Raw genomic sequence first — 18,398 nt, 5'->3', positions numbered from 1 at the left:
CCAGTCCAGCTTTCACAGAACGGAAACTGCTGCCACCAACTGGCCATTTTCGGCTCCACAGCCTTGAAGGAGCCTGGCAGGTGGAGGGAGGTTTGGGATCATATAGTTGGGGCTGGAAAGGTAATCTTGATCTCTGGGGAATCTCTGACATACATCTTCATGCTGAGACGCAGGAATGAAAGCTGGCTACCTACAGGACAACCAACTAGACCCGCATTCGTCCTGGCCCTAAAATGAACGGTAAAGAGGGCGATGATGAGTGGTCAGTGTGGACCCGCGGTCGACCTCAGCAGCGAATTCTGCAGCTGCTCCCATTAATTTCCTTTCTGCAAGTCCCTTTCTCTTGGAAATCGGAACTAGTCCCTACCTTCAAGGGTTGGTGATGGGACGGTGTGACCACGATGTGGGGAGCGTGGGTCTGAGTGGTTCAGAGGGTGGGCATAGTGACCACGATGTTGCCCGCTCGTCTGAGCTCAGACAAACAGGAAGTTCCAAGATATCAGTGCTCTGCCATAGCAGGCTTCAGCCAGTAATCAATCGGTGGGAGCTGGCGAATAAACACGCTGCTCCTTTGCCCCCAGAAAGGGAATGGTTCCAAGATATGCACTCCTCATTCCCTAGGGAATTTAGCTAACCAAGAGGTTTGCTTGGTAATATTCTCCCTTCCGAGTTTCTTTTCTTCCTTGCCACTTTTTCCTGGGATTGCCCTTCTGTAAGCAGCTTGGTACTCTTTTTTTTTTTTTAAATTGTCTTTTTCTTTCTGCTTCTAGATGATACACACTAAGAAAGTCCAAAAAGGGAAGTGCTTATTTGCTTATTGATAAAACAATAATCGAAATTAATATTTGAAAATCAGAATTGTTTATTTTTAAAAAGTGACTTTTCTAAACCAAAACACTCTGAAAATGTTTAGCTTACATTAGGAAGGGTTGGTTTCCACTATGAAATGAAAAAGTTAAAAGATTCAATTCAAGATGGAGATAACTGGTTCCCTGGGGCTTGTTGGCTGAAGCACAACATCCAGATTGACCTCTGGCTTTTACATACACACACTCACACTCTCTTACACACACACACACACACACACACACACACACGTAAAATCCCAGAACTGACATTCCTGCCTTTTTTCTAGTTTCTCAATAAAAAGAAGGATCAAACTCTGAAAGGAAACTAATAATAAATACCCAAATACTTACGAAATCCTGTAATGTCCCCATTCGGAATCCACAGCAAACTCTAATATCACATTCAGCTATGTGTTTGCATTTTTAAAATTTTGTTATCCTGTCACCATGAGACCCCTCTAGCTGTGAATTCTGGGGTATAGAGGGGTCTGGGGGGGGGGGACTTAGCACTTCCTCCCTAGGCTAGCTTAGCTACTACTATCTTACACTCTGTAGCAGGTGTTTGGCCTGCATCTGTGAGATAAATAGTCGATGAAAGGAGAACCGGGGTTTCGAAAGTTGATTCATGGATAGATGGCGTCTAGTTTTGAAAGAAAAAAAAAACTGGTATGGGGGTCCCCGCAGAAAGTGGACTTCCCTGAAACTGATAACAAAATACACAAAATACATCCAGACAGTGGACAACGGTCCTCCCACCCCTGGGAAAAGGACTGCTTACCTGGCCCCTGTGGACCCGGCCGGCAGCAGCTACCTCCAGAGGCTCCAGGTATCTGTTGGGCGGTTGCCCTGGAAACCAGTGGGTGGCCTGCAGGGCCCTGGAGGGCGGGGCCTCTGGGGGTGGCGCTGTAATTCGGGTGAATACTTAAATGTTTGCTTTTGTGTTCATAATTATAAAGCACCCTTTCCCTCAAATGTGGAAGTGATGAGCAGAGCGAGTACATAAATTGTCTACTTACAGTCCACTTACGTCCAGAACAAACGGAAGAGCCTTATGTTAAGCAGAACGGCCCCCACAGCAGGGCGCTCCCCTACACTGCCCCGTCTCTTTTAGAATTCACAGACGGTTTAGCCTCACACAGAAAATGTGCAAATACAAACGGCGCCACACCGAAGTGATTAGGAAAGATTCGTGGGCCACATGAACTTTACTGACTCTTACAGGAATAAAATAGGCGACAAAAGAGGGAAAAATCACAGGCATTCAGGGAAGGATCACTTTCAGATAGGTTTCAGGAAAATACAGAGTAGACAGGAAGAAACAGACCAATTACAACATGGAGAAGCAATTGGAAAGGAGACTCCAGTCACCTGACCTCCTTTCTTTAAGGACCAAGATAAAGCAGATTTTTTTTTTTTTTTTTGGAGGCTGACCTTAACAAAGATGGCGCCCTTAGCATCCGCCCTCAACAACGCCGTACCCATGTTGTAACCCCGCCCCTCGCGTGTGGGCGGGGCTTAATGGGAGGTGTGACTCGGGGAATCCGGAAGCAGCCTGCATTCGCCACTGCTAAAGCTTTAGCATTCCGGCTTTGGTTTTTCTCTGCGGGATCTGGTGAGCTGGCTCTGCAGAGTCTCCTCCCTCGCTCTCCGGGGACGGTCCGGCAGCTGTCACGACCCGGGCCGTGGCCTGGTGCCCTGTAGTGGGGCCGCCATTGGCTGGAGCCATGCCCACGGCCGCTGCTCCCATCATCAGCTCGGTCCAGAAGCTGGTGCTCTATGAGACCAGAGCTGTGAGTATCTGCTGCGGCGGGACAGACCGGGCGGGAGGACCAACGCTGCCGGGGGTGGGGGGACGCTCTGGGATCGAAGGGCAGAGGCAGCACCCCGCATCTCCCCCTCCCTCCCAGCTCCGCAGCTCGGTGGAGCTCGCCTGCCAGGGCCGTGCAGCCAGACATTGTTGGGTTTGCGTGTCTGTCCTGCTTAGGAGCCTTGGCTGAAAGATGTTCACGCAAACAGGTGCTTGTGGCACACAGGAATGACGCACAACTTCTGAATGTGTTACTCGATGATTGTTTCCCACTCTCTCACAATCTGCTGAAGTTCTTGAGTCCACTCCACATGGTGAAGTCAGGGATATGAAAACGTTTTGAGCTTTGCCTAAGTAACTTCTATTTTGCATTGTATGATATATTGTCACTGCGTTTGGCGTTACTCTGCACTGTCTTTTGCTGAGATTTGGGGTTCTGTGTCATGGACAGTTCCTAGAGTGTGGCTTAACCTGAATCTGGGCTCCACCATGATATTGGGATCAATGTTTAAGTTAATTCACTTTCCTGGTCACAAACTGATGAGTATCTCATAAGGTACATGCATTGAAATCTGGCTAGTCTTCGAGAGGACAAGAAAGCATTTACCTTCCCAGTTTCTCACAATTCTAGTAGTATCTACCTTGTTTCCTGTGTACAATTACTGGTTCTAAATCAGTGTGGGAAACAAGTCCACTCGATTGGATCAAGACCAGAAATGGAATAAGATTTACAAATACCTTCACTTCTCTTCAGAGACTCACACAGAAATACCGTTTTGACATTGAAACAAAATTTTCTTTTAGTAAAACGTGCTGGTAAGGGCTCTTGGGTAAGAAACACAAGTAAATTGGTACATAGGATTTTAGCGCACTGAGAATCTGAGCCTTCCAGGGGCCCAGCTCAGATGTTGTGTTCTTTCCAAAGCAGAATTTATTTCTCAGAACTCCTGAGTGGCACCTATACCGAGGAGGGTACACTCTGTCCCTAATTTAGCCCTAAGTCAGCGGTCATCAAACACACATTTGAGATTCGGCTGTATACATGTTTGTGCCTCAATTATCCAGTAAAACCACATCAACTCGAGTTCCCTGTGGTCACTCTGTGGTTTTCTACTTATTTCTGTCTCACTCCATCTTTTCTCATCAAACCTTTTATGGTTCTGACAGCACAGATACATACATGCTTTACAGGCACCACATAGTCACTGGCTGCTAGACAGAGGGTTTGGCACAGGAAAGGTAGGTGCATCAGAAGGATGCTGGGAACATTGCATGGATTCAATGGAGGCCCCAACTCCCCAGCTCTGGAAAAGCAGGATCGGGAATGCAGGCTTGAATGCTACCTACAAACAGTACAGACGCTGGGATGAAGGATGAGGTGAGAGACTCAGCTCTAATTGGACACTGCCCCTGTGGACAAATCTTGACAGTAATTCCTTCAGTGTAGGACTTCCCCTGCCTGTGGCAGGTCATATGTGATGTGGTAGGCTGCATTAGCTCTGAAGCTTGGGCCTTATCAGTTAAGTAGATCTTTGTTTATTTACCTATTTATTTTTGAGTTAAAGCAGAAAGATTGGTTTCGAGTCATCTGCTTAGAGATGAAGGGACACCGCTCAGATAAGACATAAAATTACTAGCAACTGAGTAAGTGGTAGGAATGGAAAAATGTAACATAGGCTGTGATCATGAGAAACATGGGGGACGTTTGCAGAGTGGTCTGTGCTGTCCTGTTCTAAGGTCCCAGTCTATTTAGTATTGCTGAGAGGCCAGTGTGTTACACGGTTACTCTCACTGCTACCGTTGTTTATTTGAGGAAGCAGAGAGTGAGGCAAAGTGAGTTTAGGACGGTACAGTCTGGAACCTTCTGCTGGTAGAGATCTTTCTAACCAGACTGGGTATTGCATATTGATATTGAGGTTAAATGGGTAGAACTTTTCATATCACGTTGACAGAGTGCCTCTTTCATTTTGGATGACTGACATTCTGTCATTTTTTTTAATGAAGTGGGGTCAGAGGCTTAAGCATGAGGGTTAAGAAAGAGGCACTAAGAAGCAGAAGCTAAGATACACTGAAAGCATAGGTGTGGGGCTCTCAAAGAAGAGATGTGGAAAGACAGACAGACCAAGTGTGGGTACAGGCCCCTTCGGGGAGAGTTGCCCCTGCCGTTCTTCATAACTTAAAATTCATTTCACTAAGTCCTCTGCTTGCTGTTCTTAAAGTTTTATATCTTGAGGCAAAATTGTGTAAATTAAAATGCACAAATCTAAACTTATGGAATTTGAGAAGAACTATGCACGTGTGTATTCTATAGTCCTGATGTTGACAGAGGTTTCTGTCCTGCCCAGTCCCACAGCCATTCAGTCCTAAAAAAACACACAGAGGTCTACATTAATCATAAACTGGTTGGCCTATTAGCTCAGGCTTCTTATATCTTATGTCCTACATTAACCCATAATTCTTGTGTGTGTTAGCCAGGTGACTTGGTATCTTTTATCAGCGAGGCATTCTCATCTTGCTTCCTCTGTGTCTGGGTGACGACTGCAGACTTCGTCTTTCCCCTTCCCAGAATTCTGTTCTCCTTGTCCCGCCTATACTTCCTGCCTGGCTACTGGCCAATCAGCATTTTATTAAACCAGTACAACGGACAAATCTTTACAGGGTACAAGATCATTATCCCACAACACTATTATGACATGAAACATCTCTGCTGCTTGAGAAAGTTCTCTGTGTGCCTAGTTACTTTTCTTTGCTGTGATAAGACACCACGGCAGGGAACTTAAGAAGAAAATGTTTCTTTAGGGCTTACCGTTTCAGAGGGCTAGAGTTTGTGGCCCTCGTGGCGGGCACAGGGCAGTAGGTTGGCAGGCCCATTGCTAGAGCAGTACCTGAGGATGCACGTCTTGAGATGCAACCATGAGACCGAGTGAGAGGCCCTGGGAATGGCATGGGTTTTAGAACAAAACCGTACACCCAGCGACACACATCCTCCAAGGTTATGGCCACACTTTCTAATTCTTTCCACAGAGTTCCACCAACGGGGGACCAGGTATTCAAATATATGGAGTCCATTCTCATTCAAATCACAGTCAACTGTCCATTCAATTTCTGGCAATTAATGTTTTATTTTTAAAAATTCTTTTATTAAAGGGAAGTTTTACTTCAATTTTTATTTATGTGTATGCATGTGTATCTCTGTGTGTGTATGCCACATGGATACAGGTGCCCGTGGACTTCTGAGAAGGGCATCAGAGCTCCTGGATCCGGAGTTCTGGGCTCCCTGATATAGGTGCTGGGAACTAAGTTTGGGTCCACTGGAAGAGCATCAGGTACTCAGCAATCTCACCATTCCTACTCTCCTGTTTTTTATATATTAGATTACATATGCTTGTTTTAAAATTTCACATAATAAGTAGTTGGACATGATAGAGTATAATCCCAGCACTAAGACAGAGTCAAGAGAATCTCAAGTTCTAGGCCAGTCTGGATAGCTTGTAATAAACAAAGCAGTTCATATGATGGGATTGTACTACACATTCTGTTAGGTCCAGTGTATTTTGTTCAGCATGTTTTTGCAGTTTATCCATACTTTTGTTATATGAGAAGTTTGCACCTTTTTTTTTTTTTTTGGTAAAGATTTATTTATTATGTACATAGTGTTCTGCCTGCATGTCTGCCCATGGCCAGAAGAGGGCACCAGATCTCATTACAGATGGTTGTGAGCCACCATGTGGTTGCTGGGAATTGAACTCAGGACCTCTGGAAGAGTAGTCAGTGCTCTTAACCTCTGAGCCATCTCTCCAGACCCGAGTTTGCACCTTTTATCATGGTTGCATCCAGAGTTTGCTTATCAATTTTTCCTGTTTATTTGGACTATGAATAATCCCTCCTTCATTCTTGTAAGACAAGGTCTCATCGTGTAGTGAAGGATAGTATCAAAGTCATGGCCATCCTTCCTTAGCCTCCCCAGTTCTAGGATTATAAACATGGACTGCAGTTTCTGACCTTACTCAGTTTGTGTGTGTGTTCATTGCTTTTCGTAGACAGCCTTTGCTTGTTCCAAGGTCATGGTATTTGTCTCAGTGAAGAGTCATAGTTTTAGCTTTCATGTTATGGGCTATTTCACAGTAAATCCTTTCATATATGACGATGCCCTAGTTAGGTTTCCTGTAGCTGGGATGAGACACCGTGACTCAAGTGACTCGGGAGGAAAGGGTTTGTTTGGCTTCTGCTTCTACATCACCGTTCCTCATTGAAGGAAGTCAGGGCAAGAACTCAAACAGGGTGGGTGGAGGCAGGAGCTGAGACAGAAGCCATTGAGGGGGGTTGTGTGCTGCTTACTGGTTTGCTTCTCCTGGCTTGCTCAGCCTGCTTTCTTATGGAACCCGGGATCACCAGCCCAGGATAGCACCACCCACAGTGGGCTGGGGCTTTCCGCATCAATCACTGATAAAGACAATGTCCTAAAGCCTTTCTGGATGCATTTTCTCAATTGTGATTCTCTCCTTTCAGATGACTCTGGCTTGTGTCAAGTTGACATAAAGCTAGCCAGGACAACATGATCCAGGCTTTATATGACTTACCTATGGTAACAAGTTACCCCACCCCAATAGCGGACCTGTGCAGCAATAAGTGTTTAATATTTCACATGATTTCAGTAGACCAGGAGTCTGGTGGCTCTGCCTCAAGGTATCGGAAGTTACAGTTAAACATCACCTGTGACACAGTCGTCTGGAGACTTCGATGGGATGTGGGGTTTATTCATGTTACTTATCCAGCTTGATCAGCCGACTCATGGACATTCCTGTAAGACCCCTTAGTTGCCCTTATGATTGGCAACTGGCTCTGGGGATATGAGTAGGGGGTTGGGTTTACGTGTTCTGTGTTGGGAGGTCGGTCAAAGAAAGAGGTTCACTCCTATATGAATTTTAGGCTCTCTGGCATCAGGGATGAACATTTTTTTTCTTTTTGGTTTTTTGAGACAGGGTTTCCCGGTGTAACAGTCCTAGCTGTCCCAGGAACTAGCTCTTGTAGACCAGGCTGGCCTTGAACTCACAGGGTTTCACCTGCTTCTGCCTCCCAAGTGCTGGGATTAAAGGTGTGCACCACCACCGCCCGGCCAGGGATGAACATTTTTTTTCAGCTGAACCAAGACCAGATGTGCAAAGTCATATTTCTTGATTGTTACAAAAAAGTTGTCTTTTTTGGAGGGGGTGTGTGGGTTAAAAAAAGTTCCTCATACCAAAGCCCTGATCTAATCTATATGTTTTCTGGAGGAAACCATCACAGCCCTGCATCTTTAGTCCTTATTGTGTACTGTTTGCAGTACCCAGTAACCCAGGATATCCTGGTGTGCCGGGATAGTCTTGTGACCAAAGGCACACGAAGGCTGTAAAGCTCCTTCAGAAAAATGACTCTAGATAACAAAAACTATCGCTGTTTTCCACAATGAATTCTTCAAGGTCTAAGTACTTCTTGAAAACAACTGCTCAGTCTGATGTTTACCCTAGACAAAGTGAATCTGCTATTCTCACAACAGAGCTAGAAAGGGAAGAGGGGAAAGGAGACAGAGAGACATGGGGAGGGGGGAAGGGGAGAAAAGGAAGGGAGGAGAAGGGAGGGGGAAGCAGAAATGAGGAGGAAGTCTCAGTGTCTTCATGGTGTAGCCCCGGAAGTTACATTTCCATCATTTCTGCTATAGCCTGTTGGTTACCCAGGTTAGCCGTGTTCTCTGTGGGTGGAACTGTGTGAACACCTAGCTATATGAACACAGTCCTGGAGGCTGGTCAGGACAAGGATTGATCTTTTTTTACCTGTAATCAATTGCCTAGTGTCATATGGTGAACAGACTCTTTTTTTCTCTTTTGAATTTCTTTGGCATGCTTGTGAAAAATTACTTGGCAGAACAAATAAAGGTGAAATTATTTTGTTTTATTTCTCTGTTTGTTTTCTTATGTCCTTGCCACCTCTTCTTGAAGATTCTAGTTACATCTTAGAGTCAGACATATTTTTCCAACTTACTTGGCTATTCTAGAACTTTTGTGTGTTTGTGACTTCTATAGTATGCTTGCCAGTTTCCATAAAAATATCCTGTTGAGGGGTTGTGGTAGATGCCAGTAAAGTGTTTGCTGTGCCATCATGTGGTTCCTCAGCACCCACAGGAAAGACTGGAAATGGTAGTGTGTGCCTGTTATCCCACGTGGATCCCCAGCATCCACAGGAGAGACTGGAAATGGTGGTGTGTGCCTGTTATCCCATGTGGACAATAACACAAGCACATAGGACTGCTCAGGATAGGAACAACTGGAGAACCGCCATAAATGGGCTGCCCAGGAATGCTTAAGCATTGCCAGGGTGTAGATGGTGATGATGATGATGATGATGATGATGATGATGATGATGAGAGAAGGCACAGTTGCCTTTCTTCTGTTCTTAGAGGAAAAGGATGCAGTCTTTTGCTAGGAAGTGGTGTGCTGTGGATTTTCATAGATGCCTTTTATTGGGTCAAGGAAGATTCTTTTTTTATTCCCAGTTTTCTAAGAACTTTTTTTAAAAAGTCATGAGGGTTAAGAGGTGGCTCAGCAGTTAAGGGCACTACCTGCTCTTCCAGGGGACCTAAATTTGATTCCCACACCCATGTGGCAGCTCACAGTGGTCTGTAACTCCAGTCAATGGGGCCTTCCTCTGGCCTCTCAGGAACTTACTGCACAAACATGGTGGATAGACATACATGCAGGCAAAACACACCTACACATAAAACATTTTAAATTAAAAAATCATGAATAGGTGTTAAATTTTGTCATTTCTCATCTTTACTATTTTCTTTGTGTTTTTACTATAGCCAGTTACATATATTCACCTTATTTTAAATGTTAAACTTTGGATTGCAGAAATGTATCTTAGTGATGTAATATTTCTCACACGAGAATAGATTCTATGTGCTAATTAACATTTGTTAAATATTTCATGTCTAGGCTGTTGTTTTATCATTTCTTTACCACTTCCGATTTGAACTTTTAATTATGTTTATTTTTGTGTGTGAGCCCCTGACACGGTGCACATGTGAGGGTCAGAGACACCCATGAAAGTCAGTCTTCTCCCTCCGTTTCATAAATCCCGGAGATGGTCTCAGGTTCTCAGACCTGGGTGCAAACGTCCTACCTACTGAGCCTTCGCCAGCTATATCAGGGCTTCTGTGGCCTCGAAAACTATATTGAAATGTCCCTTCTCCTTTCTGAAATGATTGTATGTGACTGACATTTCCCCTTTCGGTGTCTCTTGGAATTCATTAGTGAAGCATTATGTTTGAGTTGCTTGTGGGTGAGTTTTGATAATAGGGGACTACATAGTTTTTTTTTTTTTTTAAGATGGATCTTGAGTTTTGATGAATTGTGTTTTCCAAGAAATTTGTCCCTTTCATCCCAGTTGTCAAATTTCTTGGCATCAAGTAACAAATACTACAGTGTTACCCTTTCAGTGTTTGTAGATTTGGGGGGAAAGTTTGCCTTTTCATTCCTGACTTCAGTGTTTGGTGGTCTTTTGTCTGTACATGTGTGATGGTTAGTTATATCAACTTGACACAAAGTGTCACCTGGGAAGAGTACCCTTGATGAACTGTCTAGCTCAGGTTGGTCTGTGAGCATGTCTGTGGGAGCTGGGGGGGGGGGGGGGTGGTATTGCTTTGGTTATGCTAATTGCAATGGAAAGACCCGCCCTCCGAGGTGGCTCCAGCCAGTGGGTGTGGTGCTGGACTATGAGACCCGCCCTCCGAGGCGGCTCCAGCCAGTGGGTGTGGTGCTGGACTATGAGACCCGCCCTCCGAGGTGGTTGTAGCCAATGAGTGTGCGTGAAGATGAAACTGAGCAGGGACTGGAGTGTCTCCATTTATTCCACTGTGCTTTTGAAAGCTGTTGACAGATGTAATGGACCGGCCTCATGTTCCCACCCCCACACCTTCCCTATTCTAATGGACTGTGTCCTCCTGTGAGCTAAAATTAATCCTTGCTCCCCCAAGCTGCTTTTGTCAGGGGATTTTAATTACAGCAACAGGAAACGAGACTAAGACATCCTTTAATGACTGCCTGCCACTGAGGCATTTATTGTACATATGTTTTCTGTACCTAAAAACTCCTTTCTTTGGGTTTTCATGTTGCTTTTTATGGCCTGTGATGCCAGCTCTGACAATAAGTACAGTGGAACCAAACTGATAGGATGGGAATGGATTCTTCTCCTTCTCCTCCCCCTCCCTCCCCTCCTCCGTTTCTTCCTTCTTCCTCCTCTTTCTCCTTTGCAGTTGAGCTGTACGTCCGTCCATTATCACTTCGAGTGCCAGTCATAACCGTTTTCCCCTGCTCTGTTAGAAAGATTGACTAAGGTTTTAGTTGACAGGTGTTTGAAGGAAGTGGCACGCTTTGCTTTGGTTGGTTGAGCATATTATTTGGTGATGAAAGAATTAGGAGCTACATTGAGGAAAGCAGTACACAAGATGGCTGCCGCTCATCCCCGGCCTTCACTTAGGAAGGTGACGGAGTATGTTTGCTCCTCAGCTGTGGTTCAGTTTGTCACTTTTCCGGTGCCTAGAGGACTATCTCGAGGGCCATTTGGAGAGGAAAGGGAAGGGGTGGTAGCCGAGTCCCAGAAGGTTCTAGTGTTTGAAAGACCAGTTTCTACCACACTTACCTGCTCCTCTGGTACCAGCACGTCATTCTGCTGTGTGCTTCGGGGACTTGTGTTTCATCTTTAACTGCTCCGTGGTTCAGGTCCTATCCAGTCCTAACACAGTTCAGTGAGAGCAGGGGTTGCTCCAGGAGATTTAGCCATTGAAGTTACCCTGAGTGAAACCAGTTTGTTTGCCGCGTGATGTTCACAGGGGAGTGAGAGACTAGTCCGATATGGTTGGCCGAGGAACCAGAGCCGGGGACCCTAGAGTGCCATCTGGAAGAGAGGAGCAGAGTCACAGCAGGTTCAGAGGTGTGGTTTGGGGCGGTAGAACTTCACACTTATGTCTGCAGTGAGCATGAAGCCTCCCAACCCGTCAGGCTGGGTAAGCCTGGATCTACCACAGGCGAACGTGGTCAAGCCCGTGGACTGGGAGGCTTGCTTCCTGCTTCCGGGCTGCATGAACCCACTGCTGGGCTCTTGGACTGGATGTGGAGACAGCGGGCCTGCAACACTGTGCATCCGCGAGAAGCAACTTCAAGATGCTCTTTAAAAATAATACATGTCATCCAAAAGTTCAAGTCAAGTTGAACATTAATTGAAGCTGTCACCCAACCTGAAATCTCTTCCTTTTCCAGAAGACTGATTTTCTCCCCCAGATGAAAAGTGAATGATTAATTAGCCGTCATTATAAAAGGAGAGAATAATGTTAGGAACTTTGGAGTTTCTTGTTAAATGGATTGCCTATTGAATCTCTTCTGGGTTTCCTATACATATTTTAGAAACACGCTCTTCTTTCTGCCACGCCACCGTCAGTCACCAACACATGTTAAGCTCCTCTTGAACAATGACACTTGATTTTCAGAAGCCACTCTGCTCGCTTCAGTATAGCTCTTTTTCCCCCCACTATCTTGTTGTCTACTTCCCCTCCCCTCCCCTCCCCTCCTGTCAGTTCCAGGTCCCTCAGCAAGCTGTTTCTGCTGCAGACAACAGAGCTGGAGAGGCAGGCTGCCCAAGCCACGCATCCCCAGCCCTGTGGGTTCTGTGTGCCTCATTCATGGTTACTGTATCCAGGCTAACGCCTGTCTGATGTGTGGAGATTGTCTTCTCCAGTTACTCTCCAGTTACTGTGTTTCTAAAATGAGATTATTTAATTATGCATGCACGTGTGTGTGTGTGTGTGTGTGTGTGTGTGTGTGTGTGTGTCTGTGGGAGCCAGGAGAGGGTGCCGGATTCCCTGGAGCTAGAGTTACAGGTCCTCCAGAAGAGCAGCCAGTGCTCCTAACTTTTGAGCCATCTCTGCAGCCCCAGTTGCTGCTCTTTTGAGTTCCCTGATGCTTCTGGCATTTTATATTTTCTCTTCCACTACAGGAACTGTGGGTCCATCATTGCCAAAGCCTCTGCAAAGGCTCTAGCTGACCTTTCCTTCCCCGCAAAGCCGTAGCTGTTACCATTACTGTGTGTGATGAGTTTAGCCCCAGCTTTTGCCCAGATATGTAAACCTTTCAGCACCAGTGTGTCCCTAAGGATTGTGTAGACTTCTTGATGCCACGGCTCAGATCTGCACTGGCTGTTCCCCAGGCCTGCGCACAGCTGTCGTGTGGCTTCTTCCTTCATTCTTCATGGCCTAGTTATTTCTTCTCCTTGACAATGTCCTGGATCACATGATTACCTGTTTCTTGATTTATGCTCTTATTTTGATAGAAAATTTCCAAAAAGTAGAAAACTTTTTTTCGTTTATTTTTTACATGTCTAAAAATGTCCATAGTTTCTTTCTTGGGTTAATACTGAAATCAAGGACCACCAGATTACGGCTGACTTATTTATTTATTTATTTATTTATTTATTTATTTATTTATCTATCTATCTATTTTTTTATTTATTTATATTTTTCTCTTAAATATTATATACCACCTACAGTTTCCCCCTCCCTTCTCTCCTCTCAGTCCCTTCCTTCCTCCCCACTCCATCCTCTCCTCCATTTCCCTTCAGAAAAGGGCAGGCGTGCCTCCCAGAGATATCCACCAAACACGGCATGTTAAGTTGCAATAAGACTAGAAACGCCTCTCATGTTAAGGCTAGATGAGGCGACCCAGTGGAAGGAAAAGTATTCCAAAAGCAGGCAAAGAGTCAGAGTCAACCCCTGTTTTCACTGTTAGGAGTCCCACAACAACACCAGCGACACAACCATAACATCTGTGTAAAGGGTCTAAGTCAGTCCCATGTCGGCTCCCTTGTTGTCGGTTCAGTCTCAGTGCCTGTGGACCCAGGTTAGGTGATTCTGTGGGTTTTTTGTGATGTCCTGTCCCCTTTGGCTCCTACAATCCTTCTTCCCCTACTTCTGCAGGTTTCCCCCAGCTCTGCCTAATGCTTGACTGCGGATGTTCATCTGTTTACCCCCTCGCCCCACTGATCATGTTTGGTTCTATCTTAGATGCCAGGACTATCCAGCCTCTGATCCCTGATCTTGCAAGTGACAGGGGTGGGCTCCTGGCATGGGTCTCAATAACTGTCTGGACCAGTCATCGGTTGGCCATTTCCCCAATTTTTGTACCACCGTTACCCAGCACACCTTGTAGGCAGGACAAATTGTATGTAGAAGTGTGGAAGTTTTTGAGACTGGGTTGGGGTCCCAGTCCCTACACTGAAAGCGTTGCCTGGTTACAGGAGATGGCTGTTTCAAGCTCTGTCTTGGAATTTCTGTTGGTGCTGGAGGAGCTGAGAGTTTTACATCTTGATATGCAGGCAGCAGAAGCAACTCTGTCTGCACTGGGCATAGCTTGAGCATAGGAAACCTCAAAGCCTTCACAGTGACTCACTTCCTCCTACAGGGTCACACCTATGTCAACCAGGTCAAACCTCCTAATAGTGCCAGTCCCTATGGGTCAATCATCCCTATTCAAATACCACGGGCTTCATATCCCCCTTACTAGGTGTCTTAGCTGGGGTCCCCCTCTTAGGTTCCTTGCCCGTGAAAGCCTCCCAATTCCAGTTGTCTCTTCCTCCATCTCTGCCAACCTGATCCCTCCTGCTCCCATTCCCAGCTGCCTCCGGTCCACCCACGATATCTGCTCTACATCCACTTCCCATGGAGATTCATGTGTCTCTACTTGAGCCCTCCTTGTTTCTTAACCTCTCTGGGTCTGTGGATTCTAACAGTATAAGTAGACTAATATCCACTTGTAAGTGAATACATGCCACGTTTGACTTTCTGGGTCTCACACAGTATGTTTTTTTTTTTTTTATTGTAGTTTCCTCCATTTGCCTGCAAATTTCATGATGTTATTTTTTAACAGCAGAGTGATTCTCCATTATGTAAATATATCACATTTCTTTATCCTTTCTTTGGTTGTGGGACATGTGGCTTGTTTTCAGGTTTTGGCTAGTCCAAATAAAGCTGCTACGAACATGGTTGAACAAGTGTCCTTGTGTTAGGATGGAGCATCCTTCTTGTATATGCCCAAGAGTGGTATAGCTGGGTCTTGAGGTAGATCGATTACCAGTTTTCTGAGAAACCGCCATATTGATTTCCATAGTGGCTGTAGAAGTTTGCACTCCCACCAGCAATGGAGGAGTGTTCCCCTTACTTCATATCCTTGCCAACATGAGCTGTTACTTGTGTTTTTTTATCTTGACCATTCTGATAGGTGTAAGATGGAATCTCGGAGTTGTTTTGATCATATTTCCCTGATGGCTAAGGATGGTGAACATTTCTTTAAGTACTTCTTGGGTATTTGAGATTCCTCTTTTGAGAATTGTCTGTTTAGATCTGTATCCCATCTTTAATTGGATTATTTGGTTTGTTGATGGCTAATTTCTTGACTTCTTTAAATATTTTGGAAATTGGCCCTCCATCAGATGTGGGGTTGATGAATATCTTTCCCTGTTCTGTAGGCTGTCATTTTGTCTTATTGACAGTGTCCCTTGCCTTACAGAAGCTTTTCAGTTTCATGAGGTCCCACTTATTAATTGTCAGTCTTAGTGTCTGCACTGAGGTGTTCTGCTCAGGGAGTTGTCTCTTGTTCCAGTGTATTCAAGGCTATTCCCCACTTTCTCTTCTATCAGGTTCAGAATATGGCATTTTATTTTTTTAAAATATTTATTTATTTATTTATTTATTTATTTATTTATTTATTTATTTATTTATTATGTATACAATATTCTGTGTGTATGCCTACAGGCCCCATTACAGATGGTTGTGAGCCACCATGTGGTTGCTGGGAATTGAACTCAGGACCTTTGGAAGAGCAGGCAATGCTCTTAACCTCTGAGCCATCTCTCCAGCCCCAGAATATGGCATTTTAAAATGTTTTAATAACTAAGGACTTTTCATGACAATGAGACACGTCTGCTCCTGGCAGCACAAGCTACTTCAAGAGGAAGATGGGCATCGAAGAAGCTTCTTAGGGTGTTGGTTAGCCATTTGGGCAAGAAACTGCTCTTGCCTGCACTGCTCAACTGGACATGCAGTTATAACTGAGCAATAACTGTTGAACATGGCTAAAAGTGAGACGGCCCTTCAGGGTTCCTGCCTCATGAGAGAGTCTGCGAGACCTTCTGCAGGACACAGAAGGAAGTGACTGGCAAACTGCCAATATAATCAGAACTGTCTTTGAAATTTCCTGCTTCGTGGAAAAGTCTGCTGGATACTATGGGCCTGTAGGCTGAAGATTGGATGCCCTAACAGTACAGAAAAACTTTGGGTGACTGTCCAGACAGTGAGATGTCTCTGTCAATTCTAGAGTTTTGGAAGTTGCTTACAATGTACTTCCTATTTACTTAGGTAATATTTTATCCTTCTGGAGTCTTTGATGGAGTTGCAGAATTTATAGTTATAATTTTCCTCAGTTATAATGAAAGATAAAGTAGATATAACTATTGTAACTATAATTCTTGCTTGATAACTGTTTTGTTATATGTAATTTTACTATGTTAAAGTTAAAGCCTTCCTTTTTATTTAAACAGAAAAGGGGAGGTGATGTGGGAGTTCCCTCTGTGTGCTGTGATTACCATTAATGAATAAAGAAACTGGTTTAGACCTATAGTAAGGCAGAACTTAGGCAGGAAATGCTAGGCTGAATGCTGGGATGAAGAAGGGCGGAGTCAGAGAGATGCCATGGAGCTGTTGGAGACAGACATGCTGAAACTTTGCTGCTCTAAGCTAGCTGGGTGGCCGGGACAAATAAGCAGCTCTCCTCCAGCATATAGTATTTTTTTAATATTTATTCATTCATTTGTTTATTTATTTATTTATTTATTATGTACACAATGTTCTGTTTGTGTGGATGCCTGCAGGCCAGAAGAGGGCACCAGACCTCATTACAGATGGTTGTGAGCCACCATGTGGTTGCTGGGAATTGAACTCAGGACCTTTGGAAGAGCAGGCAATGCTCTTAACCACTGAGCCATCTCTCCAGCCCCAGCATATAATATTTTAACAAACAGACAAATCCTGGGGTAGGCTGCAGAAACAGGAAGGTCCCATTAAGGACCAGATTAGCAGATGCTGTAAGGGAGAACAGAAACATAAGGATGAAACACCTATACAGTTTCAGAGTGAAAGGAGAGGGAGAAACAGACCCATTGTAGAGAGAATCCCAGCATGACCAGATTAATGCCAGGAATGCAGACAAACAATAAACAGCTAGAGAAGTGGGGGGAGGGAGTTTGGGGAGAGGAAGTGGGAGCACAGCATTCAGAAGCCATGGGCATATGGGAGGCTTGTTTTTTTTTTTTTTTTTTTTTTACATTGTCAAAATTTTTTTAGGCATTAAGGGATGTAAGGTGTCAGGTAGCCCCAATTTAAAAGAATTTTGTAAAAAGTAGCCCAAAGGCATTTGAGGATCTGGCTTCAAATTGCAGGTGCCCATCTTGCAAGTCTGTACCAAGACTGGGGACTCAAAGCCTAGCACAGTGCATCCACTATGATAGACTTTTGAGTCAAAAACAGAGAGGTGTGGGAAATTCCTTGAAAGGACATCTCCTGACAAAGGCAGGTCCTTGCACCCCTCCCGCCCCCAAACAAGGTCCTTGTCTGGTCCGGTCTGGTGCCTGGCACAGCCTGTGACTTTAACAGACAGCCCGAAAAATGTCTGAGGCCCTGGGCCCTACGGCAGTGACTTGGAAATGGGAACTTACCCAGACAAAGCCTATCTTGGCCTGGCGGAGAGCAGGTGAGCAGGTGCAGGGAGAAGTGTGTTTTCCTAACCTGTAGCCCTGGACTGGTGGGAAAAACAGCCTCTTTGGTAAGACCTCTAGATAAGAAGTTTTTGCGGCCCAATAAACCTCTCTGCTGATGCAATAATTCAAATCAGACCAAATCAAACCAAATCAGAAAAAGCCAGGTTTAATGGATACTAACGCTCCTGGGTGGCCTTCCAGGCCTTCAGAGAGGAGATGGGAAAAAGAAGACCAGAAAACCCTGTGTTTGTTCTCTGGGGGGTGGGTAGTTTAAATATCCTGTGGGCGTGGTCTTGAGCATCTCTGAGGAGGAGCCACCGGTTGGCGGACTTCTGGAGGGGGGGGGGGGCGGGGTGGAGTCTGGACTGAGGCAACTCCCAGAGGAGGGAGCTTGGGATGGAACTTTCCACCCAAACACTTTTGTGTTTGGCTGAAATGTTCTGTAGATATCTTTTAGGTCCATTTGAGTCATAATGTCTGTTAGCTCCATTGTTTCTCTGTTTACTTTTTGCCTGGATGACCTGTTCATTGGTAAGAATGGGGTATTGAAGTCTTTCACAATTAATGTGTGAGGTTTGATCTATGATTTAAGTTTTAGTAATATTTCTTTTACAAATGTGGTTATCCTTTTGTTTGGAGCATAAATGTTCAGAATTGAGACTTCTTGGTGGATTTTTCCTTGACGAGTATGAATTGTCCTTCTCCATCCCTTGATTAATTTTGGTTGGAAGTCTACTTTGTTAAATATTAGAATGACTACAGCAGCTTGCTTCTTGGGTCCATTTGCTTGGAAAATCTTCTCCAGCCCTTCACTCTGAGGTGATATCTATCTTTGATATTGAGGTGTGTTTTTTGTATACAACAAAAGGATGGATCCTGTTTTTACATCCATTCTGTTATCCTGTGTC

The 18,398-nt window shown here is 44.8% G+C and overlaps 1 protein-coding gene across 1 annotated transcript in view; it reads left to right on the top strand.

The window, feature by feature from the left end:
* The first annotated feature begins 2,386 nt into the window (after window positions 1–2,386).
* Fig4 (FIG4 phosphoinositide 5-phosphatase) overlaps window positions 2,387–18,398 on the top strand; it is a 115,093-nt gene continuing 99,081 nt past the window's right edge. Inside the window, exon 1 of the mRNA XM_038340597.2 lies at window positions 2,387–2,638. Within this exon, the coding sequence (XP_038196525.1) occupies window positions 2,573–2,638 (66 nt within the window). The 5' untranslated portion in view covers window positions 2,387–2,572. The remainder of the gene's footprint in view (window positions 2,639–18,398) is intronic.

The sequence above is a fragment of the Arvicola amphibius genome, chromosome 8 (assembly GCF_903992535.2).
Source record: "Arvicola amphibius chromosome 8, mArvAmp1.2, whole genome shotgun sequence".
Lineage (NCBI taxonomy): Eukaryota > Metazoa > Chordata > Mammalia > Rodentia > Cricetidae > Arvicola > Arvicola amphibius.
The sequence above is the reverse complement of the archived record's forward strand: the minus strand, read 5'-3'. Positions and strand labels throughout refer to the sequence as shown.